General features: G+C 40.1%; 1 protein-coding gene across 8 annotated transcripts in view; it reads right to left on the bottom strand.

Annotated features, from left to right (window-relative positions):
* FN1 (fibronectin 1) overlaps positions 1-24082 on the bottom strand; it is a 73371-nt gene that overhangs the window by 37802 nt on the left and 11487 nt on the right. For all 8 annotated transcript variants that reach the window (XM_047773435.1, XM_047773440.1, XM_047773439.1 and 5 more), the window contains exons 8-21: positions 23821-24000; positions 23028-23204; positions 21512-21664; positions 19347-19475; positions 17833-17976; positions 12631-12752; positions 10143-10323; positions 9759-9935; positions 8815-8943; positions 8622-8711; positions 7618-7812; positions 6507-6779; positions 4911-5177; positions 176-270 (exon numbers count right to left, since the gene is read on the bottom strand). In XM_047773435.1, the coding sequence (XP_047629391.1) occupies positions 176-270; positions 4911-5177; positions 6507-6779; positions 7618-7812; positions 8622-8711; positions 8815-8943; positions 9759-9935; positions 10143-10323; positions 12631-12752; positions 17833-17976; positions 19347-19475; positions 21512-21664; positions 23028-23204; positions 23821-24000 (2312 nt within the window). The remainder of the gene's footprint in view (positions 1-175; positions 271-4910; positions 5178-6506; positions 6780-7617; positions 7813-8621; positions 8712-8814; positions 8944-9758; positions 9936-10142; positions 10324-12630; positions 12753-17832; positions 17977-19346; positions 19476-21511; positions 21665-23027; positions 23205-23820; positions 24001-24082) is intronic.

Genomic DNA, 24082 nt, shown 5'->3' on the forward strand with positions numbered 1-24082 from the left:
AATTCAGGGAGGCAGAAGTACTACGATGCCCTGACGATGCAGTCAGAGAGGTACACGAGCAAAAGCAGGACCAAACCCAAGTCTCCTGACTCCTGAGCATCCTGTTCCAACCACATCCAGAAACACGAGGGCGCCTCTGGGCTGTACCACAAGGGATAAGGAATCTGTCATTTACCTTAAAGCCGATCCTTGGGGCAGGGGTCCATGTGATCACAATGGTGGTCTCAGTCACCTCTGTGTTGTAAGGTGGAATGGAGCCCACAGGCTGCACTGTGAAATGGAATCAAAGCATATGCTCAAACTCCGGAATCACAGAGAATGCAGTGTACAAATACTGTCATTGAGAACCTCAGTAGAGTCAGCGAATAGATCCAAAAGTTAACATATGTGAAAATCTTCAATAGGTCAGTGCCTCTTGATCTTTCAGGTGCCACACACATGGTGTGAGGCCTGCTGAAAGGTAGGTTCTGATTCAGTAGGTCCGCATGGTGCTAGTTTGCATTTTTATAGCACCGAGGCTGTTGGTCCGTGAGTCACATTTGAATAACATGGAGCTCGATGACCTCAGAGGACCCTTTCACCTCCTTGGATTCTATAATTTGTGCTTGGTTTTGTTTTGTTTTTTGGCCCCACACATGGCAGGCGAAAGTTCTTGGGCCAGGGATCAGATCTGAGCCACAGCAGTGACAACACCAAGTCCTTCATTTCTAGGCCACCAGGGAACTCCCATTATGTTTGGGATTTGAGTTAGCTGACAATAACTTTCCCTATATCACCAGTATAGAATCATATATAAAGTGTAAAACTGGGAGTTCCCATCATGGCTCAGTGGAAATGAATCTGACTAGTATCCATGAGGACACAGGTTCGATCCCTGGCCTCGCTCAGTGGGTAAGGGATCCATGCTGCTGTGAGCTGTGGTGTAGGTTGCAGACAAGGCTCGGATCTGGCATTGTTGTGGCTGTGATGTAGGCCAGTGGCCACAGCTCTGATTGGACCCCTAGCCTGGGAACTTCCATATGCCGTAGGTGCGGCCCTAAAAAGCAAGCACATAAATAAATAATAAAATGTAAAACTGGTCACCACAAGCTGATCATCACTCTGCTTCTTAGTCATTATTTTGAGAATAATGGTTAAATTATAGGTGATTATCTAAAAACAGCTTTTTGCTGAATCATTCCATAATGATGGCCAGTTATTTTTGGTTGCAAAGAGATGTCACACTCAAGTTAGACAGAATCTGCCATCACAGATGCACTTATAAATTCTAAAGATTCTTCCTTTAAATGTGTGATTATTCATTCAGAATAATCATACTGCAGAGATTTAGTATTCTGCCACCGGAATTAAGAATTATAACAAAAGCTTATTTCGAATCTCCTAGCATCCTGACATCACTGTTATTTCTTAGTAAAGATAATACCTTAAAAAAAGAAAAACAAGGAAGAAAGAAAAAGAATATGTGAACACGAAGTTGAGACAGACATTTTCAACAGTCTTACAAATCTCATTATAAATTTAGAATCTCTAAAATACAATTGGCAAGGAAGTTCCCATGGTGGCTCAATGGTAACTAGCCCAACAGGTATCCAAGGGGATGGAGGTTCAATCCCTGGCCTTGCTCAGTGGGTTCAGGATTCTGCGTTGCCATGGCCTATGGTGTAGATCACAGACAAGGCTCAGATCTTGTGCTGCTGTGGCTGTGGTGCTGCAGGCTGGTGGCTGGAGATCAGATTCAACCCCGAGCCTGGGAACTGCAATTGACAAAACAACTAAACCTTGTAATAATGGGAATAAGCATTTTGAAAACTGGCTTCTATGGGAAAGATGAGGTCTCAAAAGCCTCATGACACAACATTTGTTTCAATGAGTCAAATTCAAGGCTTTAAAGTGTGTGGATGGTCTTGGTTACATGTTTGGTGCCTTCACAATTCCTTCGTCTTTATGTCCCAACCAAATTGTGCCCACTGGGAAAACAGTTTATTAAAATGTATATATGCTAAATTATGAATGGCTAGTGAGACAAAGACTTATCTCCAATTTGAGATTAAAGTCTTTAAGACCATGTAGTTATTACTCAGCTCCAGTTAATTGTTTTATCTTTGTCATACAGAAGTAGAAATTCTTCCATTGTTTTCCAGTCTGGATTTTCATGTGTAATTTTTAAAAATTATTTCTAAAATACTGTTGTCTGAAACAATACAATATCTCTATGGGCCACTTTATCATGGCTGCTCTAATGGCTGAATTGAAGTTCTGCTGTAGAGAGCTGTTTCATAAGGATGGTATTATTTGATGACATTTTCAGAGGAATTAGGATGGATAACCAGTGATGCCTTCCCAGAGTCTCTGAAATTATACACCACTTGGCTGCCTCTGACTGCCAAAATGCCATGACTAGCCCTGGGTGGCCAGTTTTTTTCTTTCTTTTTTTTTTTTTTTTTTTTGGCTATGCCTGTGCAATATGGAAGTTCTCGGGGCCAGGGATTGAACCTGTGCCACAGCAGTGACCCAGGCCACTGCAGTGACAATGTCAGATCCTTAAACTGCTGCACCATAAGGGAACTCTGGGGTGATCATGTTAATAACCACAAGAAAGCACTCAGAGAGTACTCAGCTTCTTGCACTGAAAATCTGTGAAAGTCAAGTCACAATTTTTTTCACAAAGTACATTCTTCTCAACTGTCTTGGGCTTTAAGATTGGGTGTTTTCTACTGCTTGAGCCAGCCAGCGAGAACCTTCCCAGGTTTAAGAGGATGCGCTCTGCCTGGGAAGACCATTACAGGAAACTCTCCAAACCACAAACCCACAAACTGATGTCAAACAAAGAATATGACTGTAAGTGTGAGTTACGGATTCTGGCAGCTCTTGTTAGATGAAGGACAGCCTGGATGTTAAAAAATAAAATAAAATTTGCCCTATTTATAAAGGAGTAAGCTGAATTTCCCATAGAAACGGCTCTCCCCACACCCCTGCCATATGCTTTGAAGAATGCAGCCCGAGTTATAAAACCCAAAAAACTATTCCCAGAATTCAGCTTGGTAACAGTAAAAAGCTACAGAACCTTAAAAGCAGTTTCAAAATTATGCAAGCCCTGCTGAGGTTTACAGCCTCAGAGAGTACTTGAAGTTCAAGTGAAGTTGTGGAACTCCCTGCTTACAGAAGTTTCTTTGAATCAAAGCTTGGTTGAGCTGTTTTCACAATTATCTATTCAACAAATATTTTTTGAAGGTGTACTAAAAGCACCATCTTGACCTTTTTCTAATAAAAGTAGTTCCACTATCAGTTAACTCAAATGAAATATACATATTTCATATATTTTTTTTTCTTTCTATCTTTTTGGGTCGCCCCACAGCATATGGAGTTCCCAGGCCAGGGATCAGATCCAAGCCACAGCTGCAACCTACACCACAGCTGGGGCATGTTGGGTCCTTTAGTCCACTATACTGGGCTGGGGATTGAACCTGTGTCTTGGCGTTGCAGAGATGCTGCCAATCCCATTGTGCCACAGAGGGAACTCCTGAAATTATATTTTTATAAATGCATTGTGCAATTTGTCCAATACATCAGACTCTCCAAAAGTACTTGAAATAGTATTGCTCCACCCCACTCCATTTAATTACTGTTAGTATCATTTAAAATGAAATAAAAATAAATATGAAAAATTAAAGAAATAAAAGACAAATTAAACTATAGGGACTCTATCCAACAAAAGAAACTACATAAAAAAACTCATGTTAAAAAGTTAAAAAGTAAAAAAGGTAATACATAGAATTATACACAGTCAGTAAAAGACTAAATCTATGGAAATCTCCATTCTAATGCAGTGAAGGTCATCTATAAGAAATTGATATTTACAAGAAACACAAAAACATTAAGTTCATGTTAATAGATTCGAGTATCTGAATAATATGTAATATGTAACATGAAAGAGCAAAATTTAAAGGTTAACTTCCAGATAAAAAGCAGATTTCATTTGCTTATGATTAGCAGTTACTGAGGAAAAAGGCTTCATTAGCCAAACTTATAACTCTAAATTTAAATAGAAATAAATTTTTGGTAAATTATTAATTCCTACAGGGAAAACTTAATAGAAAATTTTCTTTGTGAAATAAACTCCATGGTTATTTACAAACTAAGCTTATATTCACTTTTTGAATGCTTTTTAACATCTATTTTTAAAATTAGTCAACAGACAAGATTTGTGGAAAGCTTTTAGGAAACTGCAAGCCAGTTCACAGTTGCAATATATGCTGAAAAAGTGTTATGTGAGGTCCTTCTGTAATTCAGAATGTCAAGTTAAAAATAATAAATGCTTCTCTAGAAATTACGGGTCTCATAATTCTTTGTCATGTAAATGAGGATGCATTTAATAGAAATCAATTTATGAATACAAGCCTTTATTATGGTGTAGATATGTAAGAGATGTAAGGTGAATTCTGGTAAAATGTTGAGCAAAAGACAGACAGGACCAAAAATTACTGTCAGTACTTTTCCTTCTGTAGAATTGCAAGAGTAATTTAAGAAAGATTTAAAAAAAAAAATGATTCTATTCTGCAGAAATACTTTAAACGGCTGCCATCCACACTCATAAAGAAATCACTTCCTTAGCTTCTTGTCCTGTTGGTTTCTATTCAACTGGTAGATGTTTTTGTTCCGCATTTACTGCTATCATTCGATACCCAAAGTATTAGGGTGTAGACATAGTTGCTGATTTTTTTCCTTGTCTTAACAAATACTTGGTAAATTCATTAATGCAAAAGCCTTCAAGTTTCACATCACTGGGTGTTATTTAAACCACATTCCTCAAAGTGCTGGTCTGAGAGGATATAAGGATCTCGGCCAGAGAATGCAAATATAGGTAAGAACCTATGACTTCGCTACGAAAAGCCATTTAGATCTTGACTTACAAGTGGTGAAGACGCCAGTGGCTCTGGGGCTCTGCTGGTTGCCTTTTACGGCCACGAGGGTCACAGCATACTCAGAGCCAGGCTGCAGATTCCTTAGTGGGTACTGAGAGGCTGATGGCCCCACGTTGTACTGCTTGGGCTGGCCTCCCCGGGTCAGGCCCACAGTCAATCGGTAGCCGGCTATCCTGGCGCGAGGTGGTGTCCAGGTCACCGTGACGGTTGAGTCCGTTTCGTTGATAAACTGGAGGTTGGTGGGAGCATCCAATTCTAGAGAAAAAAAAAAAAAAAAGATGAAACACGTCAAGAAATATTTGCACTTAGAATTCTTATGCTGAGATCCTAAAGCTTGACTGAAGTTTCCAAGTTCTTTCTTCTCAAGGTTGAAATGAAGTAAAGAACAAAATCTTGGAAATATTGAGCCATGAAGAGATTGAGTGCTATAGAGAACTTTGCAAAACTCTGTGTCAGTCGTGAGAAATCGCTTACTGTTTTTGCTTGACTTTGATCTGTGGCAAGTCTAATTTTCGAGCATGACTTCCCTATCACCACACTAACATTACGGAGACGGCATTTAAAAACAAGCCCAAAAAACACTAGTGAAGCCACAAATTGCTCTGCTCTGAGCCAAACAGGTTAAGAAAAGAGAAATACGCCCACTAAAACGAGGGCAGGAAGAAATACGCCCACTAAAATGAGGGCAGGTCTTGCCTAGAACAAGACCGATATTCTCTGCATTTATTGAATGACTAGTCCCTCACTGGAGAAAGGAAAGTTATTTTCACATGATTCAGATTAGACAATACTGATAATGAACACTCAAAACCTCAGATTCATGGCAGGCCTGTTGAGTCTGAAACTATCAGAAAGAACCACATAAATTGTGAATTTTCTTTTTGAGTGTGATAACTGGCAATTTCCCTACAATAATTTAAAACACTTTTCAAAAGGAGAAAATGTTTAAGAGGTAATCAAGTAAAAATCACTAAAAGCACGGGCTTTGGAGTCAAAAAGACATGAGTCTATGTGCATCCAGCTCCATCATTTCCCAAATCTGGCACCTTACAGGTTGCAGACTTTTTTACAAGCTTCAGTTTATTCAGGTTTCCCACACTGGTAATAATAAGACCTTCTTCATTAGCTAGAAACAAAGATTAAATACGAGGGTAAGGCCTGCAAAGAACTGTGCTGGTGACCTGGTGCCTAATACACACCAACTATTTTAGCAATTACTATTTGTAAGTAATTCTACTATAAAAGGATTGAGAGACTACATTTAAAGTTTGATCTAGACATAGCTACACAAAAATGTACTCAAATTTTCAATCCACGTCTCCATTAGCCAGGAAAATGAGGCTAAGTTCTCTTCTCTCAGTGCCATTCTCCTGGTACGTATGTTTGGGAAATGGGTTACCATTTAGCCTCCATGGAGCTTTGCTAAGTTTGGTTTTCGAGTTTGATGGGCTGTATGTCCGCTATACATCCCTGGCCCCTGAGTACATTTCTAACTGTGAGCCTAGGAGTGAGTGGCCTGCTGCCCGCTCCTTGCCGGCTGGAAGTGAGGGTGGAGCATTGGGTAAAGTCTGGCGCAGGACCTACTGGTTGTCTGTTGTGCTGTCAGAGGCTTGCTCTCCCTCCCCTGGTTCACGGCGAAGACTTTGAAGTGGTAGGTGACTCCAGGGGACAGCCCGGTGACTTCTGCAAAGGTGTTCCTGCTGATGGGCAGCCTCTGCCCATGCTCGCCAGGCAGGTTGACGGGGATCACGTCCACGCGGTAACCGGTCACCGGGCTCTCGGGGGGTGTCCACATGATGGTGACCTTCACGTCCGTCACTTCCACAAACTGCAGGTCCTTGGGAGGGGGCACTTTATCTAACAGACAAGAGCCAGCAGGTCATTCACTACGCCTGCCAAGAATTATTTTTTAAAAGCCAGTTTCGCAGATGTATGTAAGGTAATGCTTAAAGCCTCTCATTCCAGAGCAATGCTAAGTTTTCTCTCTTAATTGGAGAATATACTTTTTTGGGGGGGGTTTATTTTCATGCTTCAAACTGCTTATGTATGATATTTAAGACTTTTATGTAAAATATGTAAGTAAACATATGAAATATTCTATTGAGGTGTTTACAATAAACATACCAAAAAAACCCCAAAACACAAAAAACAAAAAAGTTCCTGGGCCAGGGATCGAACCACTGCCACAGCAGTGACTGAAGCCACTACAGTGACACCAGGTCCATAACTGCAAGGCCACCAGGGAATTGCTCAAATAAATTCCTATTGTGTCAACAGAAAAGAATGTAGTGATTTTTATTTTACTGGATCATTTAAAAATACTTAAGAGCCACAGATGAACTGACCCTTGTTTCTGGGGAAAAATATGAAGACTTTCAGCTGTTGGTTTTCAATCAGGAAGGACAATGGCCAGCTTTGATAAGTTACTTTACACTGAAGACATTTCAGCTACATCTCATAAGTTTAAGGATGGATAATCCATAAGGCAATGGGCACAGAGGAATGGGTGACAGAGGCAAAACAACCCTCCCCGGAGACAATTATTCGTTTGTCTTACACACCTGGTCATCCCAGCAGGCTCATGGCATGAACAAACGCCAAGGTTGGTTTTGTTCTTCCAGCAAAAGGGAGGTTAAAGATGTTACTTCATTAAGGCTTAAGAGACAAGACACCACAGGAAGTGTCTTCAAGTTACCTGGACGTGGGACGCCAGTGGTTTCTTGCTGGATGAAGACAGGGGTACTTTCTTGATTTTCTTCCACAGCATAGATTGTGATGTTGTACTGGACACCAGGTTGCAAGTCACTGAGAGTGACAGAGTTGGCAGTTTCAGGAAGGTTGAGTTCTGTGCTACTACCTTCTACAGACGGGGAATAGACGATTCTATAGCCTGCAGATTCAGGAGAAAAAAGTAAGATACACCATTTGATGAAACAGAGGTTTCAAAAGGCGTAAATCCCCCCTTTCTAATAGCCTATAGCATCTTGCAGGATCAGTTAAGAATGAGTGATTCTTTTTGACTCTTTCAATAGTGCTACTTCTAATAAGGACTATTCAGTCCAAAGATAAAATAAAGACAGTCATGCAAAACTTTTTAATAATAAATGTCATCCTTGAAGACCCAAGATCCTTAATAAATGTCTATTAGAGAAGCCAGGAGGTGAAAATATTCATGTTAAACCGATTTCTTTTCTTTGAGCTCTGAAAGATGGAAGCAATTAATGAACCACTCTGAGTAGAGAGTTGCCTAGCATGTCTGTGTCTTTTAAGAACTTCAGAGAATGTCTGAGTCACCTAATGAGCAAAGAAGGCAACTTGGCTGACTCTTTAAAGTCTGAGAGTGAGGTTTCCAGAAAAATTACCCCTCTTCCACCATGGGAATGCCTAGTTCAATTAAGTCAATGAGCTGGCTTTAGAGATTTATGTATGTGATTGCATGTGTGTGTGTGTGTGTGTGTGTGTGTGTGTGTGTGTTATGTGAAGGAAGATGGTAACATAGATTCAAAGGGAAAGAATTCATAAGAAAGTAGGACTGTAAGACTTAACAGCACATACACAGACACACACGTACATCTCTGTCCTGGTCCCGTGATTACATGGGAGATTAAGTGACACGCCTGCCCGCAGATCAGAGTCTGCACTCTCACCTCTTACGGCAAACAGGGGAGCCAAGAAGAAGGAAAAGGCAGCTATGCCGACCTGTGATAGGTGCCTGGGGTCTGCTCCAGCGAACGACAATCGAGGTGTCATCAACTTGGTCCACGGTAGGGTCAGGAGGCGCATCAGGGGCTAATGAGACAGAAAAGGAAGAAATGAGACAGTCAGGAAACAGTGCTATAGGCACGTTTTACAGAATAAAAGATTATTTTCACTCCACATAGGACACGTGTACCTGTTGTCTGCGAAGTGGACAGAATCAAACTCTGCTCTCCTTCTTCGGATATCTGATAGACATTCACAATGTATTTTCGGCCAGGAAGCAGGTCAGGGATGTTCACAGAAGTGGCGGTGCTGGGAAGATCTTTGAAATAAAAGGGAAAGGTTACTATCAGAGCATACCAATCCCTCCAATGACTCCACAGCCTCTGAGAAGGATATTTTTAAAATCACATATTCATGGCCAGGGTGGAAGTGGCGGGGGGGTAAAGACTGGAAGGAAATGTACTAATGGATAGTCAATAGTTATCAATGCACCATGATGTAATTTTTATTTTTCCTCCCTTTCCAATTTTTTTTTTCTCTAAGGATGTATAATTGTAATCCACTCCAAATTTGTAAACAGTCTTAGAAGTCACGGTAATAGTTATGGGTGGGAGGCGATGGGGAGAGAAATCGAAGGGATTTTTTTTTCTTGATCTGGGGTCTGGTCGCATGGCCATGTTCACTTTATAAAAATTCACCGAGCTCTCTATTTATGATCTGTGCACTTTTCAATATGTCTATTATTCCACCATGAAGTTTTTCAAAGGCCTCTAAGCCTGAGAATTTTAAAAGCATGAAGCGGGGTACGAAGCCTCCCCCAAAGCTAACATTTTTCCACTGCAGGCCTCAGGCTGGCAATTCCATCCAGGAAGAAAACACTTTGGTCGTGCGGACCTGAGCCCAGGCAAGTGCCCCAGGCAGCTGCCATCAGGGACTGGTAAAGGGAGCATGGCTCAGGAAAAAACCCAACTTGGTTCTAAAAAGAGTCACTTGTTTTCTGTCTTCACCCTGGAGGGTCATTTGTGCAGTCTGAGCTGTCAACGAGGTCCCAGCTTCCCAGGCCACCTGCGTGGATGCCCCCACCACCACCCCCAGCCGGGTTCCCGCAGCTGGTCGTCGACCCAGCGGGCTCACCCAGGTACTGTGGTTCATCGCCCTCCTCGCTCAGCTCATACTCCACCCGGAATCCTGACACAGTGTCCGATGCCGAGACCCAGGAGACCACAAAGCTGCTGGCTGTGATTTCCGTCACTGATTCGGAAGTGGCCACAACAGGAGAAAAGGGTGTTGTCTCTCCCACCACGGTGTTGCCTAGAGAGTCACAGAAAGTGGGGAGAGAGCCTTCAGCCACTGAGAAAATTTACTGCTGTCATCTGTAGGATATCACCTTTTTAAAAGTGTGGGTGCCATCCATGGAAGAATGTAAAATCGAGAAGGAATGCTCTTCCCAAGGGGAGCCCAGCCCTGAGAAGCACAGGCATCGATGTGAGGGCAGCCGGGGTAGGTACAGGTACGTACTGGTCACTGCTGAGCTTGTGCTGGTGGTGGTGAAGTCGAAGCGAGTCACCTCTCTGTGGCCGTAGTGCTGGACGCTGATGAGCTGGCCCTCGTATACCACACCTGGCCGCAAGCCCTTGATGGTGTATGAGTTCAAGTGGCCTGGAATGGTGGCTTCCTTCCAACGGTTTGGAGAATTTTTCTAAAAAATTTAAGTTAAAAAAAAAAATCACACAAGTGTTTATAAAGATGAACATTCAGAGATGATAGGTCTATGCAGCTCCATTTTAGAGGAAAATTGGAATCTAGAATATGCACCTGTAACAAAATCTGTTGATACTAATAATAATGATTGTTAAAACTAATATTTATTGATAGCTTACTATGTGCCATGTTCTGTGCTGTCTTACTTGCATTCTCCCTTAATCATCATTCCCCCCTCCTCCAAGTTCGTGGCCCTGATTTTATAGGCGGAGAAACACAGTTATGTGACATGCCCAAGGTTACACAGTGGGAGGCCCTAGGCCTCTTCCTTTTTAACCAGATTGATTATTTAATAACAGCAACATAATATGATGAACCCAAGTTTTGCCTTTCCCAATTTCTTCATTTCTACAGTGAACAGAGATATATTTCTCTCTGAAGTGAGAAAAAGCTATATATTCTACCTTTCACTCGATGGGACACAATTCAAGTTTCTTGCAGGATAGTCAAAGGCATAATATTCCTTTGTGACCCAGTTCCTACATACCATACATACAAGGTTTAATTGCTCTGGTTTTATGACTCATTCTTGGATATGAACTACCCCTTCAAAAGCGGTTAGCCAACTTTGGGCAAGACTGCAGAAAAATGTGATTTCAGTTTATTTAATCTTTGTTTCCAGTTTATATTTTCACATCCTGTCCAACCTCATTATTATATCATGAATCATAACACTCATTGCAATAAAATGTGCAGAAAAGAAATATCCTTACTTCAAACAAGTTGAGATCCTTTTAAGTGAAAATATTCTAAACTCATATAAATCAAAATACATTTCAAAGTCCAGGGATTTTTAAAAATTATCCAATCTACCAGTTCTTGAATAATTCAAATACTCAAGTGTCCATTTATATTTCTGGCATAAATGAAAGTGATACTAGTACTCTTTAAATTTAATGAAATTAGTCATTATAATTAGCTTAGACTTAGTAATAAGCCTTTCATGCAATGCAAACTTTTTTTGGTTACCTATCAGAAGAAAATACCCAAGAATAAACTCTCAGGTAACAAACATTAAGGAAAAACCTGAAATTGTTAGCAATTTCAAAGAAATTAATAGCCCCCACTCTTTGAAGATTCCAATTTAATGCACATTTTATACCTATTTGTAATTGTCCCCTATTACAGTATTCTCACATAATAATGCAGAGTTAAGATTAAATAAAATTGGCGATAAGACTAACATCATTAGCTACAAAGCTCTGCAAAGAGCTACTCCATACTCTGCAGACATTACAAAAGAGGGTAAAAGAAGAAAAAGAGTGATTTCAACAGCTCGAATTTCTCCAAAAGAATTTAATACAACTGTATGAGTTGGTCAAGTGTTTGTTTTGCTTTAAATTCCTAGAAACCAATAGCTGTGATTAAAAACGAGTGTTTTCCCCTGTGTTTAAAATAGCGTTTGTCAAACTATGAGTCATGCATTTTAGAGACATTGCTAGATGACTATCGGGAAATCACAAGGTCATTCATTAAATACACCAGCTATCCCTCAGCTATACCTCCCTCTCATCATCATCGCTCTTCCTTCTATCCAAATGACTTCAAAGGAGCAGAAGTAAGGTTTTAAGAAACTATCACTTAGAAAGTGAACCAAAAAAGAAGTATTAATTTAGCTAATTTGTTTTTCAAATCATGGAAATCATGCCAATATTTTTTTTCCCTTTGATAGAGTTGCAAAACATACAAAAACGTTAGATTCTCTTCCCAGCTTAAGGAAGAGTAATTTTAAGCAAAATCATTTCTAACTCCTCAAAAAGAAGGTTCTCCTAACATGAAGAGTTAAATTCTTCTAAATACCAAAAAAACCTAAATCTAAATGTCATTTAGATTGACCACATTTTGTTTAGCGTTTTTTTTTTTGGTCTTTTGGTCTTTTTTTTTTTTAGGGCCGCATCAGCAGCAAATGGAGGTTCCCAGGTGAGGGGTCTAATCAGAGCTGTTGCTGCTGGCCTATGCCAGAGCCACAGCAACTCCAGATCCGAGCCGAGTCTGCGACCTACACCACAGCTCACGGCAACACCAGATCCTCAACCCACTGAGCAAGGCCAGGGATTGAACCCCCAACCTCTAGTTGGATTTGTTTCTGCTGTGCCATGAAGGGAACTCCTGTTTAGTTACTAAACAAATACAATGCCATGTGAATAGTTCATCAGATCTAATGGCTCGAAAGACGAAAAAATTTTTTCAGAATCTATTCCTTTCTGGAGGTGCAGTATCCAAGGTTTCTAGATAGGATACTCACAGGTTTCCATCTGAGAATGTACTTGGAAATGTGAGATGGTTCTGGTGCATTCCATTGGATGGGGTGTGAGTTGGGCTGACTGGGGGTCTCAGTGATGATCACTTGGACAGGACCAGTTGTGCCTGAAAAGGAAAATGTAAGATGTGGTGACCTTGAGTAGCCTCTCACTGGAATTTAAAATTTGGTGCATATGGATTGCCATCATTCAAGATAGTTTTGCTTATCAGTAAATGGGAACCCAATAAAAATTATCTAGGGATGATCTTTCACATAGTGGCATCAGAAATCAATGCATCAAATCTTTTTTTCCATGATAAATTATTGTCCTTCACATGAGAAATGCAAATAGAACCTGTCTATAAGCAGACAAAATTCACTTTTAAAAACATGCCACTTAGTTTGCTTTCTTCTCCATTTTCCAAGTAAGCATTGTTTGAAAATTCTGGAATTAGTCTAACAAAAGTAAGGTGACACAGAATACAAACTTCATTTACTTATGATATTAAACTTCTCTGAAGGAAATTCTAGTTTGTGGAGATTTCATCAAGAACAAATCTACCATCAAGAAGGAAAAAACATTCCAAAGGCCATATGACAACATGTAAAACAAACACATTTCTAAGTGGTGTAGAACCTTAGACAAACAGACAAAGGTAAGAGTTGAAGACTCCAGTTTCATTTCTCGTCTTATCAGTCTAAGCCTCCTATCAGTTTGGAAAAAAGGTTTAGTTTTATTTTTATTCAAGACGTTTACTCTGAAGTCATTCCACAGACTAGTCAAATTATTAAGAGGTCAAACGATTTTTTTCAAAAGCGCTTATCGGTGAAGTGACATTTTGAAGTATATGCTAAATTCAATATTTCCACTTCTGAATGTGTGTAACTGTAACTTAAAAAATTTAAAGTATGCTTTTGGTTTTTTGTTTAAGAAAAAAAGCAAAATAAGAGAGGTGGAATCAATTTCTTAATAGTGTAGACTCCGTTTAGGATTATAATGAAAAGGATGGAAAATTTATGCATGCAGAACCAAACACTATCTTTTTCCTAAACACTGACTTTTTGATGATGTTAATTAATGTTCAACTTATTAGGAATACAAATAAAGTTCTTTGTCATGGTCCTTTCCATGCATTTCTAATTGTCACTCTATCAAACAGAGCAAAATTTTGCATGTTTCATAAGGCACTTCACCAGATTATTGACAGATTTAAATTTCCTGTAAGGTCTTAGGAAAAAAATATTGATTTCAAACTTAATTATTATCTTATGTTAAATTCTCTGTGGCACAAAGTTTTCTCTAGCAGAACAAATATACGACTTGCATATCCGTGTAGACACAAAAGTTCTGGAATAATATACTACTCATTTCTATACTGAGAATAATTCAAACTTGGCTGAAGACTAACAAATATTCTTTGAATTTCAATTCCATTTAATGCACATATTTGTAGGCTATAAGAAACCCAAAATTCACATATAAAATTCTCATTTGCAAATTCTAAAGTGGTATATATTTCATAGAACATGGAAGGATGTTTGTTTTTATTAATTGGCAGAAGTCAATTCCAGGTCCCTCTTTGGATCACCCCTTCTGTTTATGAAGATTTTTACAAGTATAAATAAGTTTTTTAAAAACAACCATTAAGGAAAAATTTTATTTTTTATTTTTTACTTTATCATTTTTTTTTTTTTTGCTTTTTAGGGCCACACCCGCAGCATATGTTCCACAGCATCACGGGATCTGAGTCGTGTCTGCGACCTATACCACAGCCCATGGCAACGCCAGATCCTCAACCCACTGAGCAAGGCTAGGGACTGAACCTGCAGCCTCATCATTCCTAGTCGGATTCACTTCTGCTGTGCCATGACAAGAATTCCTTTTATTTATTTATTTATTTTTAGAGGCAAAATTTTAGAGATGCGATTATTTAAAGTACATCCATATACATCAGTATATATAGGAATATCACATCCTTAAATTATCCACAATAATTGGCATAATGTTGTTTTAATATTGATCCTTTAAGGATCATCCTATCATTGATTCCTGATGTAAAGAAATATCTGACGTGTTTTATTTACTTTTACTTAATATTGATCCTTTAAGGATCATCCTATCATTGATTCCTGATGTAAAGAAATATACGACGTGTTTTATTTACTTTGGCGACCATGATTTTTAGGGGGAAAAGTTTATGATGCCACAGAATGTACAACCTCAAGAGTCATCCCTAATGTAAACCATGGACTTTGAGGGAGAAAGTGTGAATACAGGTCCATCGACTGTAACAGATGCCCCACTCCAGTAGGGATGTTGCTGTTAGGGGCGACTGCGCGTGTGTGGGGGTTGGGGGTACATTTGAAATCTCTACATCTTCTTTCAGTTTTGCTGTGAGCCTACAACTGCTCTAAAGTCTTTTTAAAAATTATGACAGTTAAATGTCTATTAAGATTAAGTTTTAGAACGAGAGCACAAATGACCCTTACTGCCTTCTTCTGTTAAGCTTAATCCTGCTATTGAGGCCACACACAGGACGAGGATAGTAAAGGAGAGGAGAGGAAAAGAAACAGGTGACTTAGTGGTATTTACTCAGTAATAGAAACTACAGAAGCTTTTCTTCTGTCTAAAACTTCAAGTGCTGGTTTGAAATCCTATGTTTTCAATTGTAGTCTTGAGCCCTAGCTCATCTTTAAGGGAAGTGCACTAAACAGCCGTGGGGATGTTGCGCATGTAGCATATTTTTGTCCAGAAAGTAAAGAAACTGTGACCATTATTTGTAAGGTCAATTAAATCTCAACTATCATCCCACTTTGCTTTTGCTACATGTGATTTAAAGACAAGAAATCTGAAATGATATCACTTACATTATTTAGATTCAAAATCTTTTTTTTTTTTTTGGTCTTTTTAGGGCTGCACCTGCAACATACGGAAATTCCCAGGATAGAGGTTGAATTGGAGCTACAGCTGTTGGCCTGTGCCATAGCCACAGCAACGTGGGATCTGAGTCACGTCTGCAACCTACATTACAGCTCATGGCAATGCTGGATCCTTAACCCAGTGAGCGAGGCCAGGGGTCAAACCTGTGTCCTCATGGATGCTAGTCAGATTCATTTCCACTGAGCCACGACAGGAGCACCTAGATTCAAAATCTTAATAATCATTTTCATATTGGTTAGTTGGTAAGACTTTTTAAAATAACCTGAGAGCAATGATTCACCATTGTGAAAACTTTATTCCTCTTATTCAAAATGATGAGACTAACAATAAAGATATAATACAATGTCTATATTTTTAAGACCTGTTGGAAATAAGGCCCAAATAACTAATTTCCAGTAATGGTGACCCTGGAGAAGTTAAACATTTATGAGTTTGTGACTCAGTCCTTTTTTTTTTTTTTATTTAGTTTGCTGAGATCCATGCTTTCCTAGTTGTTTATTGACAAACCAAATGCCTCTTATCTTCAGTGAGTTTGAACAACTCCATCAGGTCCTCTGTTGGAGGAACAAACAGGGCGAGGCTCAGAGATGACCTATTGGTATTCTGTTCTTTGTCACTCTTTTACTCTTAAAGCCCCACAAGCTAGGCAGCAGCCATTGAGCAAACCAAACTTACAGATAAGTATCAGACTGCCTATGGAGGCCAATTTCCTCTCCCCTAAAATTCCTCTCTGCTCAAAGGGCTTTACTGTTACCCTTTTAAAGGAGTAGGAACAAGGTCAACCTAGATAATTCCAACACAGAAGGACTCCCCCCCATCTGCATTTCATTTCATCTCCGGCATGTCTACTGAAAGGCTGCCAGCAAGCAGCTACATGAACAGGCTTACCTTAAAAGAGAGAGAGAAAGAAGTTCTCTCTAATTCATTGAGATCACTTAAAACCAACACTACATCAATAACAGCCATTAACATAGACGCTAGAGAGGATTTCTTTAGAGGTATCTATCCTTTGGAAGCATCCTTAAAGAAAAAAAACCTCAACTATATACTTTCTGCAATCAGATTTTTTAAAATTATTAACTGAAAAATTATTTTAAGTGATTTTTATACTCAAATCCACCATGAAATACAATTTAAGAGCCAGGTCAACCTGTACCATGAACCTGTTAAAGCAGAGTCATCTTCTGTGGCCCAGGCAGTGTCTGAGGGCTTGGGAAAGGAGGGTCTCTGCAAAGTTCAGAAAGGGTATCTGGGTAGTTGGTATTTAGGATGCCAGATTGTTAGTTTGTTACTGCTGGAAGGAACTTTAAAGGTAATCAACTACAATCTCCCATTTTCAGAGAAGGAAATAATTAGTGAAGCTTGACCTGAATTTCTGTAGCAGCATGTACAGAACTGGAACTCATGTCTTGATAAACACTGCTGTGGGCCATGTTGGTCCATATCTTGTTCTCTTTGATAGTGAATCTCTTATCACTTAGGGAAGGAGGGACTTAATCTTGATTTCCGTCATAGCAGATTCAGAGGTCCAGGAGGCTTTGACCTCAGTAATTGCTCAGATAACTAATGCCTAAAAGTTAGAGTTTCATAATTCTACCCATCTTATTGTAACTAACCAGCCAAACTTAAATGCAAAAACTTTTGTTCTAAAATGAATAGTACCTCCAGCTAGACATTATGTCCCGTGACCTAAAAAAACCCGGCAATAAACATTCTCGAGTATTTGAACTGTGTGGGCAGAGAATTGACCAAGTTACTCAACTCTTGACCCAGGGTACTTTGTTCCCAACTCCTATTGATCAAACATATGGCCATTTTAGCACAAAGAGGGCCTGGATGAAATGTTGAGCGAACACCTACCTTATGCTGTATTTCATGTAATTTCTCAGTGATATGAGAAAAGGATAGGAAAGGGAGGAGATGCCAATGCACACACAGAGCATTAATAAACACTGATGCTGCCCTGTTTTTATTATGATGATTATTATTGTTTTTTCATGGCCGCCACACGGCATATGGAAGGTCCCAGGCTAAGGGTCAAATCGGAGCTACAGCTGCCGGCCTACACTACAGTCAGAGCAACTCGGGATCTGCAGCTCCTGGCTCTGCCAGATCCCCAACCCACTGAGCGAGGCCAGGGATCGAACCTGCATCCTCATGGATACTAGTCATTTGTTTCTGTTGTACCACAATATGAACTCCCTGCCCTGTTTTTATAACTCAGTCAACACTTTTCGATTTGCAATAATAGAGCTACTGCTTACCTGGATAGGTCTGTAAGGGTTGGCAGTGCCACTCTCCAATGCCTCGGCCATAGCAGTAGCACTGGTACCTGACCCCATGCACATACTTCTCCCATGAGTCTCCAATTTGATAAAAGGTGCGGGTTTCCGAATCCTGGCATTGGTCTAAAATATATACAAGTAAAAGATAAGCAGCCTTGAAGACTTAAAGCTACACATTTAATTCTAGTGTGCTGGAGCACATATTCTTATTTTTAATAAAAACTTGCAACTGTTCTTACAAATATATGCAGTTAACTGTAAATCAACTATAATAAAAATTAAGATATTAAAAAAATGTGTAGTTAGAAAATATTTTGTTCGTATCTTTTTACCTTACTAAACAGTGTCTATTCTTCCCAATGAAATGTTTTAAAGTACCCCTTGGGAGGAATATTTGACTTTCTCAAAGGAAAACATTTCTAAAGGAAAATGTTAAGTTTAGATTGCAGTATATATTGACATCCTAAATATTAATTATAGGAAAATAAATTAGGTATTCTATTTTACCCTTTTTAATGCAACTGATTTACCATTTGAATAGCAAGGATAAAATATCACTTTATACACATCTTTAAAATGTGGAGGACTTAATTTTACATATAAACGAATGAGCTAGATTTCAAATAATGAATACTTGCTGAGTAGCTTCTAAGAAAGAAAGAACCCCCCCCCCCCAGGCTTCTCTCTCAGCTTTGGTAATTCCAGGTCACACTCATCTGATCAGCTGGTTTTCTTTTCCTTTGTTTTTTTTTTGTCTTTTTAGGGCCGCACCCATGGCTTATGGAGGTTCCCAGGCTAGGGGTCTAATTGGAGCTGTAGCCACAGGCCTACACCACAGCCCCAGCAACGTCAGATCCGAGCTATGTCGTCTTCGACCTACACCACAGCTCAGGGCAACACCGGATCCTTAACCCACTGAGCGAGGCCAGGGATTGAACCCACAATCTCATGGTTCCTAGTCGGATTCATTTCCACTGTGCCACAATGGGAACTCATGATCAGCTTGTTTTCTTAGTGAGAACATGTCTCTCTGAGTAAAGGAATATTAACGGATTACCTAAAGTAGGTAACACAGCTCTTTTAAGGCTCAAACTTCATCGATTGCTTAGATCTATTATAAAGGGCAGCCAAGAAAAATAAAGTATTTGGAGGGAGGCATTTCCTGGCATAATCATTTGCCAAGGTTATTGCACAGTCAGCAAAGGAAAGTTCTCTCTCAAACAAGAACTATCTTCATGATTCAAAACAAAAACGTGAATTCCATTCAATTAAAATAAACCATTTGTTCCCAAATTCAGCAAAAATAGATGACTACCACTATTGAGATTATATATTGGTTCATGATTAGAGAAAAGGCTTTGCCAAGCTCTCTGCAAGCCATGATCAAAGTCTGGAGCTGGCTGCAATCAAGAAATATCAAAGAGCTCTCCTTATCTGAAACTGGCCAGCTATTCTCAGTATCCAAATCCAGCTGGAGACACCAGCCTGCTTACCAACGGGATCGCACTTCCATCGGCCCCGACCCTGACCAAAGCAGGTGCAGTTCAGCATGTGTCCCTCCTCGTGACGTTTGTGGAACGTGTCATTCACATTGTATGTGATATCGTCAACAATGCACTGATCTGTATAGGAAATGGGGGGGAGAGAGAATTTTTTGTTTCACTGATGAAATAAAAGAAGCTATGTTTTTTTTTTGTCTTTTTTTGTCTTTGTTGTTGTTGTTGCTATTTCTTGGGCCGCTCCCTCGGCATATGGAGGTTCCCAGGCTAGGGGTCGAATCGGAGCTGTAGCCACCGGCCTACGCCAGAGCCACAGCAACGCGGGATCTGAGCCGAGTCTGCAACCTACACCACAGCTCACGGCAACGCCGGATCATTAACCCACTGAGCAAGGGCAGGGACCGAACCCGCAACCTCATGGTTCCTAGTCGGCTTCGTTAACCACTGCACCACGACAGGAACTCCAAGAAGCTATGTTTTTCAAAGTCTTTCACTTAATTATCAACACCTCTCACTAACATAACTTTTCTACTGGCATACATTTTTTTTCAAAGCTTATGCAATACGATAATTTTTACAAAAAAAAAACCCCATCCCTCTCTTATAAACTTGTAAAGACTGGAGGCCAACGTATAAACAACTAAAGAATGTGGCAAAAATTACCTTCCTGTGGAAAGTCAAATTTTAATCAAGTACCTGTCTTACTTTTGGAAAAGTTCTTGTCTGGTAGATATGGACTTTTAGGTTGCTGCTTGTTACGATAAATAGGAGGGAGACAGTTATGGGTTTACAGGACACCTAGCGTATAATGTGATGGTCTCATCTCTGGAATGGCAGGGGGCAAGGAGATATTTGGGTTTAGGAAATAAAATATCATAAAAGTATTTGGAAAGTAACAATAACAATAACAACCAAAATAGGCCAACTCTGTTGCCAACTCCCTGAGATTCTGAGAAAAATCACTTTCCCTTTTTGAGTCTCAGCTCTTTCATCTGTAAAATAAGGAGTTGGTCTGCATGCCTTTCTAATGTCTTTTTCAGCTCTGCAACATCATATTTAATTATTATTAGTCCTGGATCGTGTCACCCATTGGGTGCCATAGAAGGAGAAAAAGTTCAGGCCAATGTCAACACACAGGCTACAAGGACTATTTATCAACTCAGAGCTCTACCTCAATCCTACGTTGTTTTTTTTTTTTTTTTCCCAATAGCTGCACCCATGGCATATGGAACCTACACCACAGCTGCAGAAATGCTGGATCCCTTAACCCACTGTGCTGGGCCGGGGATTGAACCCATGCCTCCACAGTGACCCAAGCTACTGCAGTTGGATTCTTAATCACTGTGCCACAGCAGGAACTCCTCTAAATCTTATTTTTCAAATCAAAGAAATAGAAAAGCTAAAATACTTTTAATAGATCAATTTCCTTATGTTATATACCTGGGTCCAAAGGGGAAAAACTAAAGTGAATGCAGGAGAGTGGTCTCTATGTGTTTATCTCCTTAAATTTGGATCTGCAACAATCTGACTTTAGGATAGCAAAGTCTCTTTTCTTTACAGAAATTACCCAGGCTTTTCTAGACAAGACTCCAACAGCATAACTACAAGTTAAAAGGATCAAGTGATTGTGTTCTAGCCTTTGAAGTCATCTTTTTGGCTCAGCCTAAGTACTTATACCCTGGGAATGTTTCAGAATCTTAGAATTGCTCTGTCCAATTTTCTTTTCTTTTTTTTTGTCTTTTTTTTTTTTTTGCTATTTCTTGGGCCGCTCCCACGGCATATGGAGGTTCCCAGGCTAGGGGTCCAATCGGAGCTGTAGCCACCGGCCTACACCAGAGCCACAGCAACGCGGGATCCGAGCCGCGTCTGCAACCTACACCACAGCTCACAGCAACGCCGGATCGTTCACCCACTGAGCAAGGGCAGGGACCGAACCCGCAACCTCATGGTTCCTAGTCGGATTCGTTCACCACTGCGCCACGACGGGAACTCCCTGTCCAATTTTCTTAACCAGCTGCCTACCATGCAAAACTTATCCAGCAGTCGATTCATACAGTGGCACTGCATATTTCTTCTTCTGCTTTTTGTACAGCCTGAGTTTTCACATACAAGTCTGCCTCTCTGTATTCTCAACTACTTTCATTTATAAGCAAGCCTACCTCGGAGCTGTGAGTAAGCAACACATGTCCATTCCCCGCGACCGTTCCCAACACATGTGCATCTCATCATGTGACCCATATCATGCTGTTTGTCCCACTGATCTCCAATGCGATACATGACTCCTTCGTTGGTTGTGCAGATTTCCTCATGGGCTGTTTGGAAACAGATGAGAAATGCATTCTTTGATAAATGACCACAAGGACTTAAGCGTAAGCAATATTATCGATTCAGCGTGGTGATCCTGACAACCCTCACTCGGAAAGGAGTTTTGTGTGCCTCAACAGAATCTCAGTACTGGGCTATGGGTGTAGAGTTTTGAGTACTGGAGAGAGAAAACATAGTCCAAAGATGAGGTATGTTGTAGGGAGTAATTACAGGACGGTTAGGGGATGTAAAGCACAAGAATGCCTACTTATTCAAAGGGTTTACAATGTTCTAGAAGCACACTGGTAGATAATTGTACCACAACCCATAACGTTCTCTAGTCCCAGTTTATTCTAGATGAAAGGAAAACTATGGGTATGGGTGTAGAATTGTAAGCGAATGTGTGTTTTCCTTCTAAATGCAACATTATCTTTTGATGAAACGAGAGGAATAAAAGTAAATGTAAAAAGTCGTTTTTTTAAATTTTTTTTAATCCGAAGAGAAGCAGTTTTCGCCTGCTATTTCACTGCCTCATAGTCACACTTGACAGTGCAGATTCTTGGTTCTACACCTGGAAAATGAAATGCAATCTATGGGGCTCCTGAAATTTGAAAAAAAAAAAAAAAAAGGTATTGGCTCCCTTTTGCCCATTCACACAAACTAGAGCCCTCCCTTTGGAAAAAAGAAAACAGAGTTTGAGTCGTTTTGGTATTTATTAAATGATAAGAGCTTATTCCAGTCAAATCGAAATTGTATGTAATTATAGGTCTGTGACTTAGAACAGTCACGTAAATATTTTAAGTGTCTCAGTGTGTGCTTTTTACAAAAGACAAACCTGTGAAAAAATAAATATTTCCAGACTCTTAAAAAGTATTTTTATTGTAGTTACATATTTTGGGGTATTAAATTATATCAATGAGATTTTTTTTTTTCCTTTTACAGTGATACTTGTGGCGTATGAAGTTGCCAGGCCAAGGGTCAAACTGGAGCTGCAGCTATAGACCTATGCCACAGCCACAGCAATACTGGGTCTGAGCCACATCTTCTACTTACACAGCAGCTGTGGCAATGCCAGATCTGTAACCCCCTAAGCAAGGGCAGGGATCGAATCTAGATTCTCACAGAGATAACATGAGGTTCCTAACTCAGTGAGCCACAATGGGAACTCATTAATGGGATTTTAAAATCATGTATATAATTACATAATTCTTATATACTTGATTTTATATGTAGGTATTTCTGTATCTATATCTATATCTCACAATGTTTTCTGCTGTCTCAGAATTGTCTTAATAGGTAAAACAGGAGTACACTGGACATTATCCTTCTGTCTTACTCCATAAATGCTTGTTCTCAAGGGCTTCATCTTACCAGCCATGGGGCAGAATCCAAACTTCTGGTCAGCGTCATAGTTCTGTGTGGTTCCACACCATTTCATGTTGTCCCTTCTGCCCTCGGAAGTACAGTCGGTATAGTTTCGGTTGTTGTACAGGAAGGGAAAGTGGCACAAAGCACCATTGGAATTTCCACCTCGAGTCTGAACCAGAACTGTCCAGAACAATACAAATAAGAGGAAACCAATGACAACTGAGCTTTCCAATGTACAGAGGGGAACTGCTATAGAAAGCTTCTGAGAGAACCAGGCCTTTTCAATGAACTCACAGAGACTCCATCTGTGTGATATACAGTTCTAAGCTGCCTGAGCGTATTCACCTTCACCTTTAAGACAGATCCAAATCCAATTTCCACTCTCATTTTCCCAGCCAAAAGAAAAGATTAAATGGTCGCTTTGAATAAAACATAGTTTTAACCAAAAGAGAAGCAAAAGCACTCAAGGCTTCCATCCTGTGTATTTTTCAGCCCAGTGGGATTGCCTACTGATTTCACCATACAAGTCTCTTGAATCACATAATAATCCCCATGTGTCAAAAATAAATGCTCTGGAGGGCTTTTCCCTTGGTGTCATTTCCCGAGATTATGGGAAACTTGGAAGGATCTTTAGCTGCTGAGTGAGTTCTGGGTCTCTTGGGTCCAGACTGCACAAAAGTGATCCTTCTCAAGTGCAACCTCAAAATGAATGGCTAGATTGCTGGCAAATAAAAATAGGGCATGAGAAACGAGTTCTTCTCAGGGTTGCATTCTCCCTCCCCCTTGGGACACTCACCAGTATGGTCTGTACAGAAAGAATATTTCTGGTCTTGTTCATAATTGGAAGTTGTGCTGCACCAGAGATGTCCGTCCTGTCGCCCTTCTGTGGTGCAGGAGTAGAAGGTCCTGCCGTTGTAGGTGAATGGGAGGACGCATGGCTCCCCATTGGAGTTGCCACCGTAAGTCTGGGTGACAGCTAGAAGAGGAACCGAAAAGGTCTCAGTAAACTGAGCTGCATGTATCTCCCACCAGAAGCTTATTTATTTACAGCTTAACTG

Source organism: Phacochoerus africanus, chromosome 3 (genome assembly GCF_016906955.1).
Source record: "Phacochoerus africanus isolate WHEZ1 chromosome 3, ROS_Pafr_v1, whole genome shotgun sequence".
Classification (NCBI taxonomy): domain Eukaryota; kingdom Metazoa; phylum Chordata; class Mammalia; order Artiodactyla; family Suidae; genus Phacochoerus; species Phacochoerus africanus.